Source organism: Crocodylus siamensis, chromosome 10 (genome assembly GCF_052110815.1).
Source record: "Crocodylus siamensis isolate JL-2025a chromosome 10, ASM5211081v1, whole genome shotgun sequence".
NCBI classification, from domain to species: domain Eukaryota; kingdom Metazoa; phylum Chordata; order Crocodylia; family Crocodylidae; genus Crocodylus; species Crocodylus siamensis.
The window spans coordinates 52,499,928-52,520,833 of record NC_143404.1 but is presented as its reverse complement, the minus strand read 5'-3'; the positions used below and the strand labels follow the sequence as shown (position 1 = coordinate 52,520,833).

Here is a 20,906-nt window from a genome sequence, read left to right as displayed (position 1 = left end):
TCACGGGTATGAGCTCAGAATAGATTCAGTAATAGCTTTGAGCAAATGTCAGGTAGCAGGTGAATTGATAAGAATGCACTGGCAATGTATGATTAAGAATAACACTTCTCATCCCTGAATCCCCACTGCAGAGTAGAACTCTGAGGAACCTTTCGTCCCAGTGTCTGGGTTGCTCTTCAGGTTATGGAACTGCTCATAACTTGACTGATGATGTAATAATCAACTCAAGGGTTAATTTGCAAACAAAAGTGGGAAGAAAGCAATTTATTTGCAACAAAAATAGAAGAGTAGTTTGGAAAAGACATAGCACCAAGGAGCTATGAAACATCAGTTGACAGGTACCTAATATGAGAAGGTTATCAGGTCGTCAGATTCTTTGGCATGGGAATGGAGGAGTTAAGATAGTCAGTGTAGTAGTTTCGGGATCACAGTAGTTTGGATAAGAGGCAGTTCTGTACAACCGCAAGAACTGCGTTGGCCAGAGCCTGGTGCTGGAAACAGCTTGTGTCACCATTGTGACCCAAAGACAATAAGCCATTTCTTCCCTCTTTTCCTTTCTTATGTGGCTCCACTTCTCTGTAATGCTCTCACACCATATCACTGCTTTCCTCTTTAGACGTTCCTCATCAAATCATCATCTTAAGTTATTATTATCTGAGTTCAAACATTTTGTGCATCTTGACTCTCCCCTCCCTCCACCTGACTTTACCCAAATCCTGAGTTATATGCCCATTTCAGAAACATTGTTTTAGCTTTCTACTGGTAGAGATAGGCTCAGATGAGAAAGATGATAGGTATGGATGAGAGAAGTCTGGGTAAAACTAGAATACACACAAAATGTTGTCCCAAATGTGACTGAAGCGGGAGAGTGGTCTCTTCTCAGGGGTGTAAAATTTGATAACTTAATTTTTCAAGAGCTGTAGGAGTTTTGTTTTGTTATTTCTTTCACCTCTAAATCCTATTTCTAGGACTGGGTGTGGAGATGCACTCTGTCTCTCTCTAGATCTTTAGATGGACATTGCTTTTGCTATACATATAGGCAAATGTCTTGTTTCTTTATAATTTGCTTTTGGGGGGGTTGCTTTTGCTTTGTCTCTAGTGCAATACATTTTTTGTATATGTGACATTTTCTTCTTTTTCTGGATAAATTTCTACAGTATAAGTTTGAGCAAATGCTCATAAAGCAGGGTGCAAGTATTAAGATACTTCTGGGGTAACTTTTATGCCAACTTATTTGGTATATAAAATCATAGAAAAGTAGGGTTGGAAAGGACCTCAGGAGGTCATCTAATCCAACCCCTGCTCAAAGTACAACCAATATGAAGGTACAGTATTCAGTTTTAATTAGGATGCCTGGGTATCAATCGATCAACATTCTCAGTGAAACAACACAACTTTGTTATATTCTACAGATGGCACTTCTAGAGCTGGCAGTAGAAAAAGGGTTTGCACCCAGGTTGAGGAAAGAGCAAAATGTTCCCTTCCTCTGCTTGGAAATCCCTTTTAAGATATGCCTATATTATGAGGCTAAGTTGTAATTTCCATTTAAGTCAGCAGAGCCATGCCATTGTGAGAGAGCCAGGGCCTCATGCTTCTAAACATGTTAGGCCTATATATGCTACTTGCAAATGTGGAGATTTATTTACACAACTGCAGTACTGTAACTGTAATCAGGGAGAGGGAAGGGGAATTTACCCTGTTAGGACTGGGTCATCTTGCTCTATGTATATATTCCCCATATGTCTTCTATTTATATTGATTCATTATACTTCTATTGATGTTATCAGCTTTGGAGGGTAAGATAGAATCAGTGAGGTCCCATCTCGTCTTGATGGGTACCATCATCAAAGCTATCAGCTAATATGTGACTGCAGTGTCTTTACGAGCAGAGATGTCAAGAAGCAGAAAGAGCAAAGCTTTCAGATTCTGCACTGGGCTTGCAGCATTGACAGCTGGAAAGTTCCACATTTTACTTGCACCATAGATTGAGCATATCTTGGTTTTGGAGTTGACAAAAAATAAAGCTCCTTTCGGTCTATTAGTTGCTGCTGTTCATTTATACACATTTGATGCCAGGTTAAGTCTGTCAAATTATTCCTGATTTACATTGGTGAAACTGAGATTAGAATTCAGCTAAATTGAAATATAGGAAGTATTCTCTCATGAACTGACATATGATCAGGAGCAGTCAATGTAAAGGTGGGAATAATGAAGTGGTAAGATATGACAGGTAGTGTGTTACTGGGTGATTATAACACGTTGGGTGCCTTTATGAAGCACCCAGCTGAAAGCTGAATATCTTGGATTACTTGAGAAGTTCAACTCACTATTCCATTGTTACTTTTCCAGCAAGAATGGAGGAAGTTTGCTTTTGAAAGTTCACTTCTCAAACAATTGGAAGAATTACGAAATTCTAGTATTTTTATTAATTTAAACAAGGGAAATTGAGATGCTTCACAGTATGTTGATTTTTCCTTATTCTTTTATGATATCGTTTAGTTCTCATGTTATCATGAAAAAAATGTTCAGGGCCATTGTTCCTTTTCATTTCAATAAACTCAATTCAGGGATTCTGTACTGAGGAACGGGGTGATGTGGAGCACTGACTACCTACAGAGGGGAACCAGCTTGCAAGTAAAGGAGGTCCAGAATATCACCACTTTACTCACGTGCTGCTTTCTTCAGTTTGCTCAGGAATGCAGTCTGCCAACGTGCTAGTTTCACCTTTTGGGTGAAACTAGCCATTTCACAGATGTCCAGAATAGATCACTGCAACTCTATGTCCTAAATGATTTATGTAGTTCAAAAGCTTTATGTTAACTCGTTGCATAAGGATTGTTTTTGCTGTTTCAGAGCACCGGTTCTCATGTTGCCAGTAGCAAATTTTCTAAGGCACAGTGGGTAGAATTCCATTGTGGAAGGCAGGAGTCTTGTAGTGCATCTGCCAGTATCCTACCTCATGTTAGCAGCACTGGCTAGGGCAAGAGTTTGCCCTTCAAAATAAGGGGATAGAAATTAGGTTCAGACTGGGAATTGTTTTCAGCCTTAGCACTGATAGCACTGAAAGTCCATCAGAAAGCTTTATGCTTTTGTCCAGCCTCCAGTAGCCCTTTCATGTTTCACTAATACGTTTTCACCCCATAAACTAACACCATTAGCCTTATGTATGTATGCATTTGCTTTCACTTTGATCAGTCTCAAATTCCTTTCCATTTCCAGCCAATACACATACAGGCTCCTCCTTTTTTTCCCCCATAGCAATTAAAAAAAGAAAAGGAAAATTACTTAACTATTAGTCACCTTGGATGCATATTATTAGCACAGTGCACACTTTAAATCCAAGCTTGTAATTAAACCCCAATTTACCAACACACTGCCACACCGTATTAATTTATCCAGTTTGTTTATTAGTTTTGCCACTTAGTTTCTTTGATGACATTATTTTATTTATTTTAATCTGACCCATTTTTTTCAGCACTAATTTCCTCCCCCCGCACCTCCTCAAAACACCATATTTATATTGACACTTTATTAGAGAAAATTGCAACCTCTTGCGAAGATGGAGCAATTACCTCTTGTATTCTCAGAGTACATTAAATTAATTTCAGAACATAATTGAAACCAAAGCAGAGGGCTCATTAACGGTTCCTTATCTCCTGATATTTGGTTCCTCTCATTTCAGTCTGAGTTCTTGTAAAAAAAAAATGCAATTTTAATCATTAAATGATACATTTTTATTTTTATTTTTATTTATCTTTTCTTGTGCATGCTTCTCGGGAATGGCTTTCCTTGTTCTTATCAGATTAGATAGGCAACAGGTGACCACACAATACCCACCCAGCCTGTAGAGCACAGGTGATTATCAGTTCAGGGAAAGGAAATTTCAAGCAGCTGAACAGCTTTTTGATCTTGTTTCATAATTTTGCCTCTGTGGGAAAGTTATTTTGAAGTTACTCTGAAAGTTTTCTCTTCTATATTGTTTTTTTGTGCTGATAGTGAATTTAATCCTGAGTAGAGGAGCCAACACAAGGCTCCAGGAAATGTTTTGAGTCTTCCAAAAAAGCATTCAAGCAGAGGAAGGAAGTATATAGATTTTATATTGACCTGCTCCAGGTGGTGAATGCCATCTTGAGCATGCATAGAGATGTTTTTCCTAACAGTGTTTTGCAGTGTATTTAAAGTGTCCGTGGCACTTCCTGGAGTTAATGTACACACTTTTTATCTTTGGAGACCTGGGTTCCAATATTGGATATTTGGGAGGAGGGGAGAAAATCAGCCTTGATGTTACAGACTGTCTGTGTGTAGAGTAATTGAGAGTTTCATACCAAAGGATTTTCAAAATCAAACCCTCACTGTGCTGTTCTTAAACTATTTCATATCACAAAAAGACATAAAATGAGAAATTTTACCACTCACTTTCAAATAGCTGTGAAGAGCTGTGTTGAGTAAACTCAGCTAATGCTGTCTAATGCTATCTTGTGGCATGCTCCTGGTTAATTTTAGAACAGCTCAAAAACAGAAGAAGAAGCCCCATCATCTTGTGAATACACAACATCTTCCACTTTACTCAAATGCTGTGTGATGTTAGTGTGGCACTGAGTTATAATATGTGATGTCACATGTAGGGGAAAATCATTTTTCCATTTTCGAGTGAATAGAATCCTTGTAAAGAAGTTCCAGTTTCAGTGCGACGAGGTCATTCCATTTCTCCACATCCCTCCCCCCGCCCAAGTTTTATTAACCATGCAAAATGGGAGCAGCGATGAAGACTGGACAGGCAAGGTTCCAGGATGACTACAAGTGTCTGATTGCTACCCAGGCTCAGAATCATCCAGTTCAGGGTGATGTTATTTAGCCCTTTTATGCTGTATTATTTGAATGCAAGGAATTTTGGAATTGGACATCAGGGGATACTTGGAAGATTTGAGCTCGTATCAATCACTAGGGGTCATACATAAACTCAGGTTTTAAAAATGACCAATAGAATCATAGATTCATAGATGCTAGGGTCGGAAGGGGCCTCAACAGATCATTGAGTCTGATCTCCTGCCCTGGGCAGAAAGAGTGCTGGGGTCAGATGACCTCAGCCACATGCCTATCCAGCCTTCTCTTAAAGACCCCTAATGTAGGGGAGAGCACCACCTCCCTTGGAAGCCCATTCTAAATTCTGGCCAGTGTCCACCCTTACTGTGAAGAAGTTCTTCCTGATGCCCAGCCTAAATCTGCTCTCTGTCAGTTTGTGACCATTGTTCCTTGTTACCCCAAGAGGTGCCCTGGTGAACAGAGTATCTCTGGTTCCTTGCTGCGCCCCCCTAATGAATTTGTAGGTGGCCACAAGATCACCTGTCAACCTTCTCTTGTGGAGGCTGAAGAGATTCAGGTCCCTTACTTTCTCCTTATAGGGCTTGGCCTGCAAACCCTTAACCATATGAGTGGCCCTCATCTGGACCCTCTTGAGATTATCCACATCCTTTTTAAAGTATGGCACCCAAAACTGGATGCAGTATTCCACTTGCAATCTCACCAGTGCCACGTAGAGGGGAAGTATCACCTCCTTGGTTCTATTTGTCATGCATCTGCTAATGCATGACAAAGTGCGGTTAGCTTTGCTGATGATTTTGTCACACTGATGACTCATGTTCATCTTGGACTCCACTACGACTCCGAGATTCCTTTCCTCTTCTGTGCTGCTGAGAGGGTCATTTCCCAGCCAGTAAGCGTGCTGGATATTTTTATGCATTTGTTCTTGTTGAACTGCATCCTATTGTGTTCTGCCTGGTTTTCCAACCTGTCCAGATCCGTCTGCAATCATTCCCTACCCTCCAGTGCGTTCACTTCACCCCACAATTTAGTATCATCTGCAAACTTGAACAGAGTACACTTTCTGCCCACATCCAATTCACCGATGAAGACATTGAAGAGTACAGAGCCAAGGACCGAGCCCTGCAGGACCATACTGCCCACATCCTTCCAGGTCAATACTAACCCATCCACCACCCCCCTTGAGCACGACCCCCAAGCCAATTTGTCACCCACTGGACTGTGTAAGTCACAACCTCTTAAGTTATTTATGAGAATAGGATGAGATACTGTATCAAAGGCTTTCCTAAAAGCCAAATAAACAACATCCACCTCTACTCCTGCATCCAAGCATTTTGTGACCTGGTCATAAAAAGAAACCAGATTAGTCAGGCATGCTGACCCGCTACGAATCCATGCTGGTTGCCCTGCTGCATTACTTTTCTGGACTCTCACAAATATGATTCTTAATAATTTTTTCAAAGACTTTTCCAAAGATAGAGCTGAGACTAACTGGTCTATAATTACTCAGATCCTCCTTCCTCCCCTTCTTGAAAATAGGGACTACATTGGCCCTTTTCCAGCCCTCTGGGACTTGACCCAAGCACCACAAATCATGTGAAATAAATATTTTTGATAAAAATAATGCTAATAAAAAGGACAATAGAAAGTCAGGGGAAAATGTACTGCAAACATTACCCTATGAACACTATTTCTTTGACTGGTCTTGTTCCTTCAGTTTCATTTAAGAGGCCTCCGTTGTTTTCTGAAATATATTCTCATTTGGCAAACAGATAATGTATTCTTTAAACAGATCTAATCCCACATCAAGTCTGTTTGTTATTGCATTTTGTCTTTTGATGCACTTGAATGTTATTCTTTTGACAGGTTTGTTTCATTCTATGCTATTTATTTCAAAGGGCTTCATTGCATTTCTTAGGTTAGATACATGAAAATGGCTTTTTTCTTTAAGAAGTCTCTCACTCTCTCTTTGAAAAGTTATTTTTAAGTACAGGCTCTCATATCACTATAATTAAATGTTAATAACACCAGTGCTTATGTTGCTGGAAAATATTCCTCATGGGGAAAGGAAATCAGACCTCTCAACATTCAGATGCCCATCTGACTAGTGTGTTCAAATTCTACTCAAATTTTGTATTTAGAATAACTGAATGGAATTAAAATATGCAGTGTGGATGAAATCCTAGCTTAATGATCTAACCTTTATTTATTGGAGAATTCAGTTTAAATGTGGGAACTTGGTTATACACTAAATGAATTTAGTAGTTTCGGTGCTTAAAAGACAACATTCTATTATACTAGACTGCTTATGCTGCTTAATACAGCTGATGGTCTCTGAGTGATAACCCCCCCTTCCCCCATAGTTTCTAGGGTCAGAAGGGACCTGAGCAGATCATCAAGTCCGACCCCCTGCCACGGCAGGAAAGAGTACTGGGGTCAAACAACCCCAGCAAGGTGTTCATGTAGCCTCCTCTTAAAGACCCCCAGGGTAGGAGCCTCCTTCTGCCACCCCACCTGGAATAGCCTGGAGATGTAAGAAATATATAGGAGGTACAGTATTTAGGGATAGACTTTTTAATGTATTTGGCAGAAGTATTTTGAAGACACTAGCTCTCACTTCAGTGATGCAATCCTTCCTCACACAACTGGCTGATTAGAGAGAGGATGGGCATGGGCTTTTCTCTGTGGCAGTAGGAGACAGAACAAAGAGCAAAGGCCTTGAGCTGCAGCAGGAGGAAATTTAGGTTAGAGATTAGAAGGAACATTCTGACTATGAGGGCGGTCAAGCCTTGGAACAGGCTACTATGAAGTTGTAGGATCTTCATCCTTGTAAATTTTAAAGAGCAAGTTGGACAGACACTTGACTGAGATGGTTTAGTCAGGGATGATCCTGTCTTGAGCAGGGGGCTGGACTAGATGACCTCATGGGGCCCCTTCCAGCCCTACTTTCTGATGATACTATAAATAGCCAGGGGCATTCGTTGGACCAATACCCCAAGGAATGCCATAATTTTGGAACTTGCTATGATAGTCTCTCCACCAAAAAATACTGAAAGGATGTGAGAGGCAGCAGAGTAGAACTGATTAGAATCATGCAAGCTGAATTCTCCTAAAATAAAAAGTAGTGGGATGAATGAAGAAGAAGGATGACAATAAGGTTTCAAAGTCAGAAAGGAAATTGGAAGCCAAACCAGGGTAGAGTATTGGCAGGGGCGTGGGGCATACTATATAACACCGTATACTTCAAAATTAGGAGAGAACGAGAGGAGTAAGAGGGAAGGAGAGTTGTCTAATACCGTTCTATAGTCTTTTGGGTGAAGCCTGGAACAGCAAGTGTGAGCAAAGGTAAGAGCAGTTGCAGCTGAAGAACAGAAAGAGAGTACCAAGTTGCAGAGGTTAAAGCTGTGAATTGGAGTGTCATATGTTCATAATTCTGATAGTCTCCCACCAGTGTATGGGGTTGTAAGTTTTCCCCATCTTTTCCCTATAGATGGAAATTATTTTGTTGGGTTTGCATGTATTGATTGTTGTTCATCCTCCCTAGATTTCTTTAAAAGGTTTTCATTAATACATTATCATTGTTGATGTCCTTAAACAGCACTTCCAAAGGCATGACAAACCCGAGGCTATTATTAATACATCATGCCTCTGTTTCCTTAAATAGGTTTCTCAATGAGCCCACATTCAGAAATGGACAGGATTATTATTAATACGTTAAGGTTCTCAGTTTCCTTCAGGGATACCATCCTATAATGGCAATAAAATGTTTATAAATGTTACGAGAGAGGTAAGTATGCAATAGGCCATTACATACTCTTGAGGCTTATCCAGATGAGCCCACATGTGCCTCTTGCTGCACCTTAAACCTGTTTAGACATGGCAAGTGGCACCCTGGGAACAAAAAAAAAGTGTTCCCTGCACTGCATATTTGCAGTACAGGCTCAAATTTTGATACCTGGATATCCAGGTATATATATATTACAAAAAAAAAAAAAAACCCAACACAGAAAAAAAGCAGAGCAGGGCATGGTCCAGGACCATACCCTGAGGCGATCAGAGGCTCGGGTCCTCCAGACAGATGCTCTGGTAGCCAGCCAAAGCGTCTCTATGGCTGCTTCTTGTCCTCATACTGCAGAACGCTGAAGCTTGTGCAGGGCAAGGAGTGGTGCAGGCTACAGGGCCCTGGACCTGGGCTCCATCCCAAGGTTAGTAGAGACCGGGGTGGAGAGGACTGAAGCTGGGGCTGTGTGGATGCAGGGGACTGGCAGGGAGGGGAACTGTCGGGGGATTCAAAAATACAAGAAAATAAAAGCCTTCATTTGGGTCCTGTTTGCAAGAGTGACAGGCAAAGGCTAGGAAGTTTCTCACTTTACCACAGATCCACCCATTTTGTGCTAGGAATTCAGCACACACAGTGTATGTTGTTAGGCTACCTAGTATAGTCCACATAGTAGACCATAATGGTTCTCCCTTCTTTCACCAATCATTCAGCAGATTTCAGTGAAGATGAATTTATATTTGCCTAGACAACTGTGGCTGTCTGGGCTGGAAAGATGGCCTTGTTTCACTGTTTGATGGGAACTTGTTGCTGTGAAGATTGATTAGTTTCTATTAGTATAGCATGCTGTATTTAGTTTACTATGGTAAGTTTTATAGCATTTAATCATGCTATAAAACACCTGCAGTTCTCTATCCCATATCACTCAAAAGCTTTTGCGCTTCTCCCCACCCATTCCAGTCAGAAGCATGCACACATATAGAAATTAGGTCCTTTTTTTAAATTTAGGTTTGTGATGTTGAGGAGAGGATGTTTACTTTCCCCCCATTCTTACAACTTATAACTGGTAATACCTTCTATGTGAACAAGGAGGTATAATGGGAAAATGCTGTCTTAACTAAAGCGTCATTTGCAGTCATTTACAGTTGTACTTTAATATTATTATCATCATCATTACCTATATTTCTCCCATCCAAGTAAACACAATAAACTTTTCCACCCTTGAGGCTATACATCTGCTGTTAGCAAAAATTAAATGTTTCTGGTGGGGGGAACTGAGAGAGAGAGGAAAAGTCTCCACTGTGAATTTGACTGAAATCTCAAAAATCAATGATTCTCTACTGTTTTTATTACTATTATTCTCACTCAGTTTAGTAGCACTGATCTTAACTCCTCACTGTATTTACTTTCATCTACCCACTAATTCTACCTGTGCACTTGATAATCCCTTATAGAGTCCCACATTTCTCTTCCCTACACCTTCCTTTGGGTAGTACTGTTCTTATAATGTGCTGCTGGTTGCTTCTTTTTTCTCCAAAATTAAAACGTGTCTCAAAGGTTTTGCTTCTTGGCAGTGGGCTAGTCCAGTGTGGGCCATTTTTGGCATGTGTGCCAGAAACTAGCTCCACTCCCCCATCCTCTGCCACCATCCTCCCTGAGTGCCTATTTAATCTCTTTCCCCTGCCGAATCCACCACTTTGCTTTCTGCTTCCTGTCTTATCTGCTGCTCTGCTTTCTGCCCCCTGGCCCAACTCCCACTGAGCTGCCTGCTCCCTTCACACGCCCCATCTGCCATGTACCGCAGAGGCTGACCAGGCCACTTGGGGTACACATACCTTAGGCTGCCCAGCTCTGAACCAGTTTTTCATTTTTAGCTTTTCCTTTTAGTGAAATTAGGGCAAATGGAGATTATATTCCTCAGTAGACAGGGACAAAAATTACTTTGGATGATGTATCATGTTTGTCGGGTTTTTTGGTACCAAAAGAATGGTTCTACCCATCCTTGTACAACCATCTTTTCCATGTGTAATTACTCACCTATGCCTTTATGATTGCATTGCAGCCACCCTATTCAAAATAAATGTGTAAATATCAACAGCCTTTTCTTAACTCCCTATACTTGATCACCATTTTTCTAAGGGTGTCTTTCATGTGCATCATTATCTTCATGGAAGGTACTTTTTTACTTGAATCTCCTTGTTTCTAAATTGTATTTCTGCCCTTAAATCCTCCAGCTTGAAAGGTGGACTTGATGTCTTTTCAAACAAAAAATATTTCCACTTCTTGCATGGGTGGTCACCATACAGCTATTCTTGCACCTAACTTATGCTCCTCTCTTTCTGTGACCTGCTTCGGTTTTTGCTAGCAAACTTTGAATGCCTGCTTGGCATGATGAAATTGGCACAGGATTTCAGTCCAGTTATCTGTGTTCAGGGCCCTTCTTTTGTATGTTTGTGTGGCCCAAGGCAGGGTCTCTTCATGCTCTCAGCTTTATTTCTGTAAAATAGAGATAAAATAATTGCTTCATTCTGTTGCATGGATCCTCTGAGGTTAATGTATATATAAACAACATTTTCAACACAAAAAGTCAAGGTCATAATTCCTCTCAATGCCAGGGGCCCATAAGGCTAGTGTAGCCTTAATAGTTTCTGTAACCAATGGCATACAAAAGAACAATGTAGCCTTTGATTCCCAAGACTGAATGACCAAGTATGCATTTGCAGCCAAGTCAACTCACACCTCTGGAATACTAACATGACACCTTAACAGCTCTACCACTGTGCAGTATGAATGTATCAAGTGCAAATTATTAATCCTTACTAGGATTTGGGTCATTTTATTTCAGTTTTTCAGATTCCCAAAATCCACCTAAGTTGTTGCACACATCTGTTTCCAGGATTTTTAGCGACAGTTCACACTGGGGTCCTCTGCATTATATAAAAATGTTTAAAATATTTTCTTATGGAACGTTCTGTTATAAAGAGCTGAATTGTCCAGTTACTGCAGGTTGCCACAGAAACTATTTCAGCTCACAGAAATCAAGAGAAATCCTCTGAAAGATTTAACGTAGTGGAATACACAGTGCAGTTCAGATATAATAGAACTCATTTTGGATTTTAAAGTTCCTATTCCCAAGAAATGGATTGTTAACTTGGCAGTCATTGCAGTGCCAGATTTGTTCATAGTCGGAAGAGAGGAGGAGTGATATAGCAAGTTGAAAGCTCTGGAGAGCTGTAGAAGACTAACATTCTGGCACAATTTAAAACTAGTTTTCTACTAGTTGCACTTTACAGAAGCAGTCTGGGATTTTGTTCTATATAAATTGCAGTCACAATGCCAAGATAGATAGCTAAAAACCTTTAGCACATGTGAGTATGTTGCTAATGATAGTACCAATAGATTACTTTGGTGGGTTGATGAGGTTAGTGGCTTGGGAAAAGAACACCTTTCCTTGATCCTATGTTCTTTGTATCTCTGCAGCGTGGCATAAATTGTATCCTATGTTGTTAATGAGCTCCTTGCAGAATCCTCTGTAATAAATTGCTTTGTGTGTCTTTGTCACACTCAACATATTTGCACTTGCTTTTCTGGACTTCTAATGATTGATTTCAGTTGGTTATGGTGTACTCTCAGTATCCGAGTAAAAATTGTCCCTTAACACCCTTACTTTAACTTTAACCTATAACACCCCTACCAAGGTGAAGCGGATATAGACAGAAATTGGATGCAGAAAAAATGGCAAAAGTAAGACAAAAAAAACCAAAGGAGCAAAGAGGATGTCATAGAATTGATGCAACGGAAAGGCAAAGGGTTCACAGAGACAATAGAAGACAGGCTGAAAGAGTAGGTAACAACAGATTCACTGAAGATGAGACTAAGGAATATAGTTGTGGATTGATGAACATGGAGTGCCAATTTTGTAACTCTTAAACTTGCCAGCTGAAAGACCATCAGATGGCCAATTCTGGAGTTATTGTCATAAGGGTAGAATGATTCTGCCTCCAGGAAGACTGTTTCCAGAGTATTTGCAGGATTTGATGATGAATCAAAACAATGAGCATTACCAGAACTTTAAAACTCACATTCGATCATACAACAGTGCATTGTCTGTTGACCAGAGATTATTGTGACAATATATATGTTTCACAAACAATGTGGAGGATTGAATCTAAACACACTGTTCATGAAAAATCATTAATGTCTGAAGAAATATCCAAAGGAGTTTACAAGAGGAGACACTTGGAAATGTTGATGGATATCCATTGTATAGACCAGGCAGAATATCTCAAGTAGGTAATGACACGGTGGATAACAGAAATGTGGTGCCCTATAACAAGTAGCCTATTTTTGTCGGTCATTTTTTATGGGCGTTTACATTGCATCTCTTCTGTGACTTTCTCTTTGGTCATTTATTTCATTTTGTCTTACTCTTGCCTTTCTTTTTGCATTCAATTGCAGTCTATTCTCCACTTCACCTTGGTAAGGGTGTTATGAGTTTAAGTTAAAGTAAGGGTGTTAAGGGACAATTTTTGCTTAGATACCGAGAGTACACCATAACTAATTGAAATCAATCCATGAAAGTCCAGAAAAGTGAGAGCACATGTGGTTTTTTGAGCATGACAGACAGAATCACAAAGACACAAATGAAGCAAATTATTATAGAAGATGAGGTTTAGGAATTTCTAATATTGTCAAATGATCAATTCCTAGGTAGTATTAGCTGAGACAGTTTACAAATGATAGGATCAGTAGTCTAAAGGAGTTGCTGGCCTTTGCCAAGATTTGTAGATCTAGCTACATAGGAGCTACTAGTGAATCAGTCACCGTGGTCTCTAAGTGTCAGGATGGATAAGAAGTCTTTATATCCCTGTATAAAACTGTAGTAGGTTATAATGTGAAGTGACATATCTAATAAAAGTGCATTTACTCCTAACTGGTAAAATTATGGGAATGTATGTGGTAGCCATCAGCCTGCCAGTGTCAGACATATACAGCAAATTAGTGGTGAGGATTACAGTGTGTTCCAACTTTTTTTTTTAAATGCAGTCAAGTAAAAATGTAATAAATGAAGCCTCTCACCCTGAAGGACCTTATGAAAAATGGCTTCTTCTGTCTCTCCTGAATTGACCAGTGGGGCTAAATGCAACCAGTCAAATAAGTAGGCAAAACAGCAAGAGGCTCCAAGTTTGTGACCTCCATCATTGGGGAGTAGCCTTGGCTGGGTGTTGAAGTTTAGATTACCAGGATGAAAACCTATCTCAATATTTGAGGAGACTTAAGAGCTGGAAAAATCATTGTAGCCAACTTCAGATGTTTTGTGGTTGTGAAGTTTTTTCTGACACCACTGCAGCTTCATAGATGCTGTTGTAATACGAATGAAGGCCAATAAAGAGACCTTTTGCATTTCAAATTAAATATTATACTGCTAAAGTATGAACCCTCAACAGCAAGAAAACTGTGTGGTTACTATACATTCTGTTTGTCAGAGTATCAAGATTGTCTGGTAGTTAGTTGTACTACTGGATTTTAATAAGAAAAGTTCACAGCTGGAGATGGCAGAAATTAAATGGCAAATTATATGCCTTCTATTGTGTATATTTTATTTAATTTTCACACTGAAGAATTCCGAAGTGCTTTATGGCTAAATATACATAGATATTAATTTGCAGACTCATCAACTCTGAACTGAATGGAGCAACTGTTGAAAAACACACAGAACAATTGTATTACAGATCAGGGCAGCAAATTGCAAAAGTTGTAGTGGCTTCGGCTAGTTTTATTCCAGGAGCTAAACTGGGGACCCCATCTTAGAGAAAAGTCCAATAAAATCTTTATACTAATGGTGAGGTCTCAAGTTTTCATTCTTATCTGAAATATGGGCAACATGGCATCATGTTCTCTGTCCTCATACTGGACTCAAAATGAAGAATGCCATCTTCTGAATGTCCTAAACTAAGAATACTTTTTAAACATATTGTATGGCATAATTAAAGTACCAGAACAGTATATAAATGCACTATTAATGACTTATTTAATTATACATGTTATATATGCTTTATGAAGTTTTGCAAGTATGTCTAGAAGATCCTCTAAAGGCTGTCACACAACTTCAAAGGTACTTCAGAATCACGCTTCATGTCTTGAGTGATTCTCTAGCAGATGGCATTGTGTGCCATATCAAATCACCTAATGCAGATGTTCTGTTCAAATACTTGCTAAATATGTAGATATTGTATACTAGGGGTGTGTGAAATGGGCCATATTCAGTTCAGATTCAGATCCGGCCTGAATCGGTGGACAGTGATTCAATTAGTTGATTCAGCCAAATCTGAAGATTCGATGTTGATTCAGAGAATCAGCAATTCGGCCATAGATGCAGCTTTAAATGTTTTTTCTAAATACCTCGAGGTACCAGACATGACTTGTGAATGCTGAGATGCTGGGGTGGATGCAGTGTCCCACAGCAGTGCATGGGGTACGGGCCCCCACATGCTTGGCAGGCAAACCCGGTAGTGGACCGGAAGTACTTTCGGGTGTACCGCTGAGCACACAGAGGACCCCCCACTCACACTCCCCTGGCTTGGCAATCAGCTTTGGTGAGACCCCAGGTACCCCCCCCAGACCAGGAGGCACCAGTTGCCAAGCTGGGGAGTAGAGAGAGGTTCCCCTACACGCTCTGCAGTGAACCCAGAAGTGGACCGGAAGTGCTTCTGGTCCACTTCTGGGTCCACTGCAGAGCATGCTGGGGACCACCCCCCCTACCATGCCCCCATGGGATGCACCATCTGCCCCACCATCTCAGAGTTCATGAGCTGCCTGGTACCTTGAGGTATGTAGAAAAAGCATTTAAAGCTGTGTCTATTAGGGCTGTGTGAAATTTCACTGGCTGTTTTGTTTCGACGCTGTTTCGACTCTTTTTGAGCTCAAAAAAGTGAAATGAAACGAAGGCCTTGAAAACAACCTCAAAACAAAATGAGGCTGGTCAAAACATTTCAAAAGTTTTAAAACGTTTCAAGTTTCGAAGCAATCAGGAGCCAGGTGTTGGGAGACAGGAGGGAACCAGGGCTGTGCTCTCAGTAGCTCTGGAGCTCCATGTGGCTCAGATGGGCAGGGAGCGCAGCCCTGGCTCTCCCCACCTCCCATAGGTGAGCTGCCTTCCATGGCTAGGAAGCCAGTCGCAGCGCAGAGGAAGGGAACTGAGCTCGATTGCTCAGTTCCCCTTCCCAGCGCTATGACCAGGCTGGGGAAGGCAACTCGGCCCAGCTGAGCTAAGTTCCCCTTCCCAGCACTGCAGTTGTAGCCCAAACATAGTGCTAGGGAGGGGAACTCAGGTCAGCTTGGCTCAGTTCCCTGCCCCAGCCCAATCGATCTCAGCACTGGGGAGGGGAACTGAGTGATCGGGCTCAGTTCTCTTCCCCAGTTCTCCAGTCCCATGCAGCAGCACCCAGTTTCCCTCCCTCATCTGGCAGGCAGATTGGAGGCCCGCAACCCTGGAAGGACTGGCACAACCCCCGCAGCCTTCCTGGGGTTGCGGCCCTCTGATCTGTCTGCCAAATGAGAGAGGCTGTTTTGAGCTTCCCCATTATAGCCTATGGGTAAAATGTTGAAACAGAATCACTGTTTCAATGAAATGAAATGGAATAGTGGTTTCAAATCGAAACGAAACCCTGTTTCAATGAAACTTTGAAACACGAGTTGAAATGGAATGGTGCCATTTCGTACAGCCCTATAGTCTATGTCCAAATCATCGAATTTCTCCAGATCAATTCAGAGCATTTTGATTTGCTTTGGAGATGTTAAAGGGTCTCCTGATTCAATTCAGATTCAGAGATTCAGCTGCCGAATTGGGCCAAATCTCTGCCAAAATGAATCAGCAACAGAAGCTTTGCACAGCTCTATTATGCACATTTATTTTAAGGCATGCAAGGGCTTTGAATTTCTCATGCAATATAATAAGGCACCTTGAACAAAAAGTCACCATTGTGCCATGGAAGCATGGAAGATGTTATAGGGGAGAATACTATACTTCATTTCTGACCTTCAAAACGTTGTCAGCTTCTCCTGTAGCGGGTTTCATATGAACTATCTCCAGGTATCAGACATTTCATACGAGTAAGACAGGCTAGGGATGAGTTTAAGTGAGAGCCTTCATTTAAAGTGACTATTTGATTTGCATGGACCAGAAATGATTCCACAACAAATCCTGGGTTTTAAGCACCCAGAAATTGTGAAGTGTGTTGTCTGGCTGGTTTGGGCTTCATACCAGATTTTGTGTGTCTAATCCATTAAGGTGGAAATTGAAAGTGTATGTGTTTTTTGGTATTTTTTGGAAGCCAGTGCCTCCTTTTAATGTACCTGTCATTGTCTCATGTTTTCCTGTCATCAGCTGATGAGAACAAAACAGATTCTTAGGGCAGTACACCCTGGATGATTTTAGAACCAAATCCTCATCGCATTGAAGAGCATTACCCAAGCTAGAGTTGGGGGGGGGGGAGGGTTTATATCCTCTACATTCATTTATTTAAATTAGGCAAATATATTCACGGTGACTTTTTTGCAGGTACAGACCTTTTAAAACACATTGCAAACTCGCACATTGACAGAAAAATAACCTATGGTATGCCCTATTGCCTCAGTAAAAGTTGATTTGCTCATTCTCTCTCTACAAACTTCCTACTGAATAGCAATATGGGGGCAATTTTTCGTGAAGATCAGCAAACTCAAGCTTTTGCCAAAGAAATCAGCAAAGCAAACCCCAAGGGTCTTGTGGTACAATATTGCTCTGTTCTCAATCCTTCATGTACTTTCTGTCTGAGTGTTCAAATTTAGAATCTACAAACATGAAGATCCAGCTGGTGGGGCACAGGATTACATTCTGATCTCAATTATGCCAGTACAGATTTAAGTAACTCTAGTCAGTAGAGTGATTTCAGCAGGCACTAAATAAATATAGCCGTGGTATAACAGCAGTCAGCATTTGTCTCAGTCTCTAGGGTAGACAAGATTCAACCTCGCTTGGGCTTTTTAGGTCATACTCAGTATTTTGAGCTGTATCTGGAAGGGTATTCATACCATAAGTACTGAAGCATATGGAACACAGGTGTGCAATGGGCTTCAATATGCTCCTCTATCTAAATAAGTAGTCACATTCTGAAAGGTCCTCAGTTGTTGAAAGGGAGAAAGAACCTTGAAGTCAGAGCTTGACAAGTAAATGAAAAAAGAAAAGTTTTGCAAACCCCAAATGTATAAATCTTTTTGATACTTAAGTGCCTATGTGATACGCTTTGGTTGAGATAAAAATCACACGTCTTTTGCAAAAGTCAGAGCAGAACTCGTCCATGGCTCAAAGTAGACAATGTGGAGGTGTGTTCTTTGGGTTGGGTTAATGATTGTAGCAAAGTGAAATTGTCAGTGCACATTTACAAAATCCAGAACAATGGTATAGTTTATTTTCCAATTTCAGAAGGGAAAAATGTTACTACAAAACTATTATGGAGATATTTCACTGCAAACCTTCTGCAGTTCAGTGCTTCAGTGACTAAGAACTGCTGTTAAACTACATGGGATGAAAATTCCAATTACTATTAATTCTCCTGCTTCTGGGCATAAGATGACAGTCATCTGAAGACAAAATTTCCCCTGTCTGGTGTAACATTGTACAACTAGTCAGAGGAAAAGCCTTATAACTTTCTCTGAAATATTTGGTAATAACTAATATTGGCACAGTTTCAGGCTTGATCAACAATTGGTCTGTTGGAGTTTGATTATACGGGTTTTAACCCAGAAATGGGTTTCCTCCTTTTTCACACATGTATGGGTTTTTGATCCATTTGATTATATGGCTTTTTGATTTTATGGAGTTTCTTTACTGGGTTTTAAAACAATCATTAAAACCTGTTTATTATGAGATTTTTTTCAATACACTTCCCCTTTATTTTTTTCCTTTCTCCTTCCAACTTTAAGGAGCTTCCACCCAGAATTCCAATGCAGTGGAGCCAGAAAAACAAGTTGACAGCACAGTGAAAATGGCTGGAGTTATAGCTGGGCTTCTGATGTTTGTTATTATCCTCTTGGGAGCAATGCTCACTATCAAAAGAAGGTAAGTCTCTGCTTTGCTTCATTTTTGACCTACTGGTTAAGATAACTTTAACTTCACTCAATTTTTCACCTTGGTTAAGATAAAAGACTCCAGTTGTGTTCATGAAGGAGGAAGAAGACCACTGTTGTGGTCCCTACCTCAAGGAATTTAAAATATAAATATAAGACAATTGACGGCTGAAAGATAGAGATGGGAAAGAACAGGAGACAGTATGGGTCAGCATAATAGGCAGTGATCCTGGCCCACCAAGTCTAGCAGTTTTCAAGGTTTTTTTGCCTAACCATCACAGAGAAGGAGGGTTCTAACAGAAAATCATGAAGTAGCATTGCAAATATATACATGATGTTCTTCCCAAACATGGTGGGGGCAGCATGGGAGAAAATTTCAGGTATTTTGTGCAAGCATTGAGAAGCTGGACAAGAGATCCAAATAACTGAAATGCAAAATGATAAGGGATTGGGTAAGAGTTTTAACTGTGTGGATGGATAAGGAAGGCCATATTTTAAGGGTGTCATGCAAAAAGAATCAGCAAGCATCTAGTTAGTCAGAACGTATGGAGTCGTCTGAGTCAAAGATGTCACCTAAGCTACAGGCTTGGGTGACAGGCAGGATGGTACTGTTACCCCCAGTGATCAAGAGAAGAGTAGCAAAGTGATTGGTGCAGAGGAAATGTATCTGTGTGCTTTAGCTGTGTTGACCTTGACCTGATAACTAGACATTCACAAGGAGATACTGAAGAGAGAAATCAAGGTTTTAGCTTAGAGGGTCTATAACTAGGAACCTGTCTAAGTTGCAGTGGAAGCATGCTACCCAGTGGCTCCTTTAGCTTTGCTCTGTTGATGCACCCTCTCCCCCCCACTCCCCTGTAAGGAGAAAGAGACCAGGGAAATCATTTTGTGGGACCCCAGCAGAAAGGTGGAGATGGGGAGATGAGACTCATCCTTTTAAGCTCTTAAAGCAGAGTTCTTAGGCTAGTTATGAAAATGTAGATGACCACATGAATGAAAGACTTCTAGTTAGAACGTTCTTTTTCCCGGGGGGGGTGCGCAGGAACACCGGGGCATGAAACATGGATGTAGAGCTCCAGGCTTTGTCTACCGTTTCTCAGCATCATAACATAACTTTTCACAAGTCACTTCTCCCACTGGGTAAAAAGCAGGGTAGGGGGATGGGTAACATTGCCTCACAGAGATGTTGAGGCTGTTTGTAAAGCACTTTCAGATCCTGAAATTAATGACACTAAATAGGCACAAATGGTATTATTAAAATAGGATTTGAGCTGTTTTCCAGTGTTTCTGTTTTGCATATTTCTTAAACTTGCCTTTATTTCACAACTGTCCTTTTTTGTGCACTCGGTAAGAGGAGAGATGTGATGTAGAGGCATACAGTATTCCCATGCAATTATCAAATACATGGCTATGAAATGCAAAAGAGATCTCAGACAAAAGTCATCTACATTTGTCTTCTTTTTTTTAGATGAAAAGATGCTAGAATGGCTTGTTCCAGGAGGATTATTAAGTCTCCAACTTGCTTGGGCATGCATACAAATGGCCCTTTCTCTAATGCATGGGTGTCAAAGATCTGCCCTGCAGAGCCCTATCATCCAGACCCACAGACAGCATGCGGGGTGCACCAGATGAGCCTGTGTACCACACACAGTGCCCACTTAAGCCATTCTGGTACTGCACTGTATGCAGCACGAATTCCAGCATACATTGGCTCCATGCCAGATCCAATGTCATATATCCTGGACTGGCTGTTGCATACAATACAACTGTGGAACAGCAGAGCAGCCACTGCCTGGAGTGCAGCCCTGCAGCCCCTGACTAGCCACTGCATGTAGCATAGCCCCCGCAACTCTGGAGCTACTGCCATGTGTGTCATGGATTCTGAATGGCTGGAGCAGGACACATGCTGGATCCAGCAGGTGGGGCCTGTTTGTGGGTCTGATCCGGATCTGATCCATGGGCCGGATGAGTTTGACAACCCTGCTCTAAAGCATCTGTTCAGCTGGACAGAGGGTTTGACTTTGCTGTGGATAGAAGTTTTTCTGAGAGTTTTAGTTTATGCTTGACTGAAACATTATGAAGCTGGTGTACATAGAAGCAAAGTTTTCCAGTAGTTCATTTGTATGGCTGTATGCTTTCTTTGTGAACCATCGACATTCAGCCTTCAAAATAGAACAAAGCTTGCATCTGGCTTCCCTTT

At 40.9% G+C, this 20,906-nt stretch overlaps 1 protein-coding gene across 2 annotated transcripts in view; it reads left to right on the top strand.

Annotated features, from left to right (window-relative positions):
* PTPRT (protein tyrosine phosphatase receptor type T) overlaps positions 1–20,906 on the top strand; it is an 846,898-nt gene that overhangs the window by 721,536 nt on the left and 104,456 nt on the right. For both annotated transcript variants that reach the window (XM_090064242.1, XM_090064241.1), the window contains exon 14: positions 18,563–18,698. In XM_090064242.1, the coding sequence (XP_089920368.1) occupies positions 18,563–18,698 (136 nt within the window). The remainder of the gene's footprint in view (positions 1–18,562; positions 18,699–20,906) is intronic.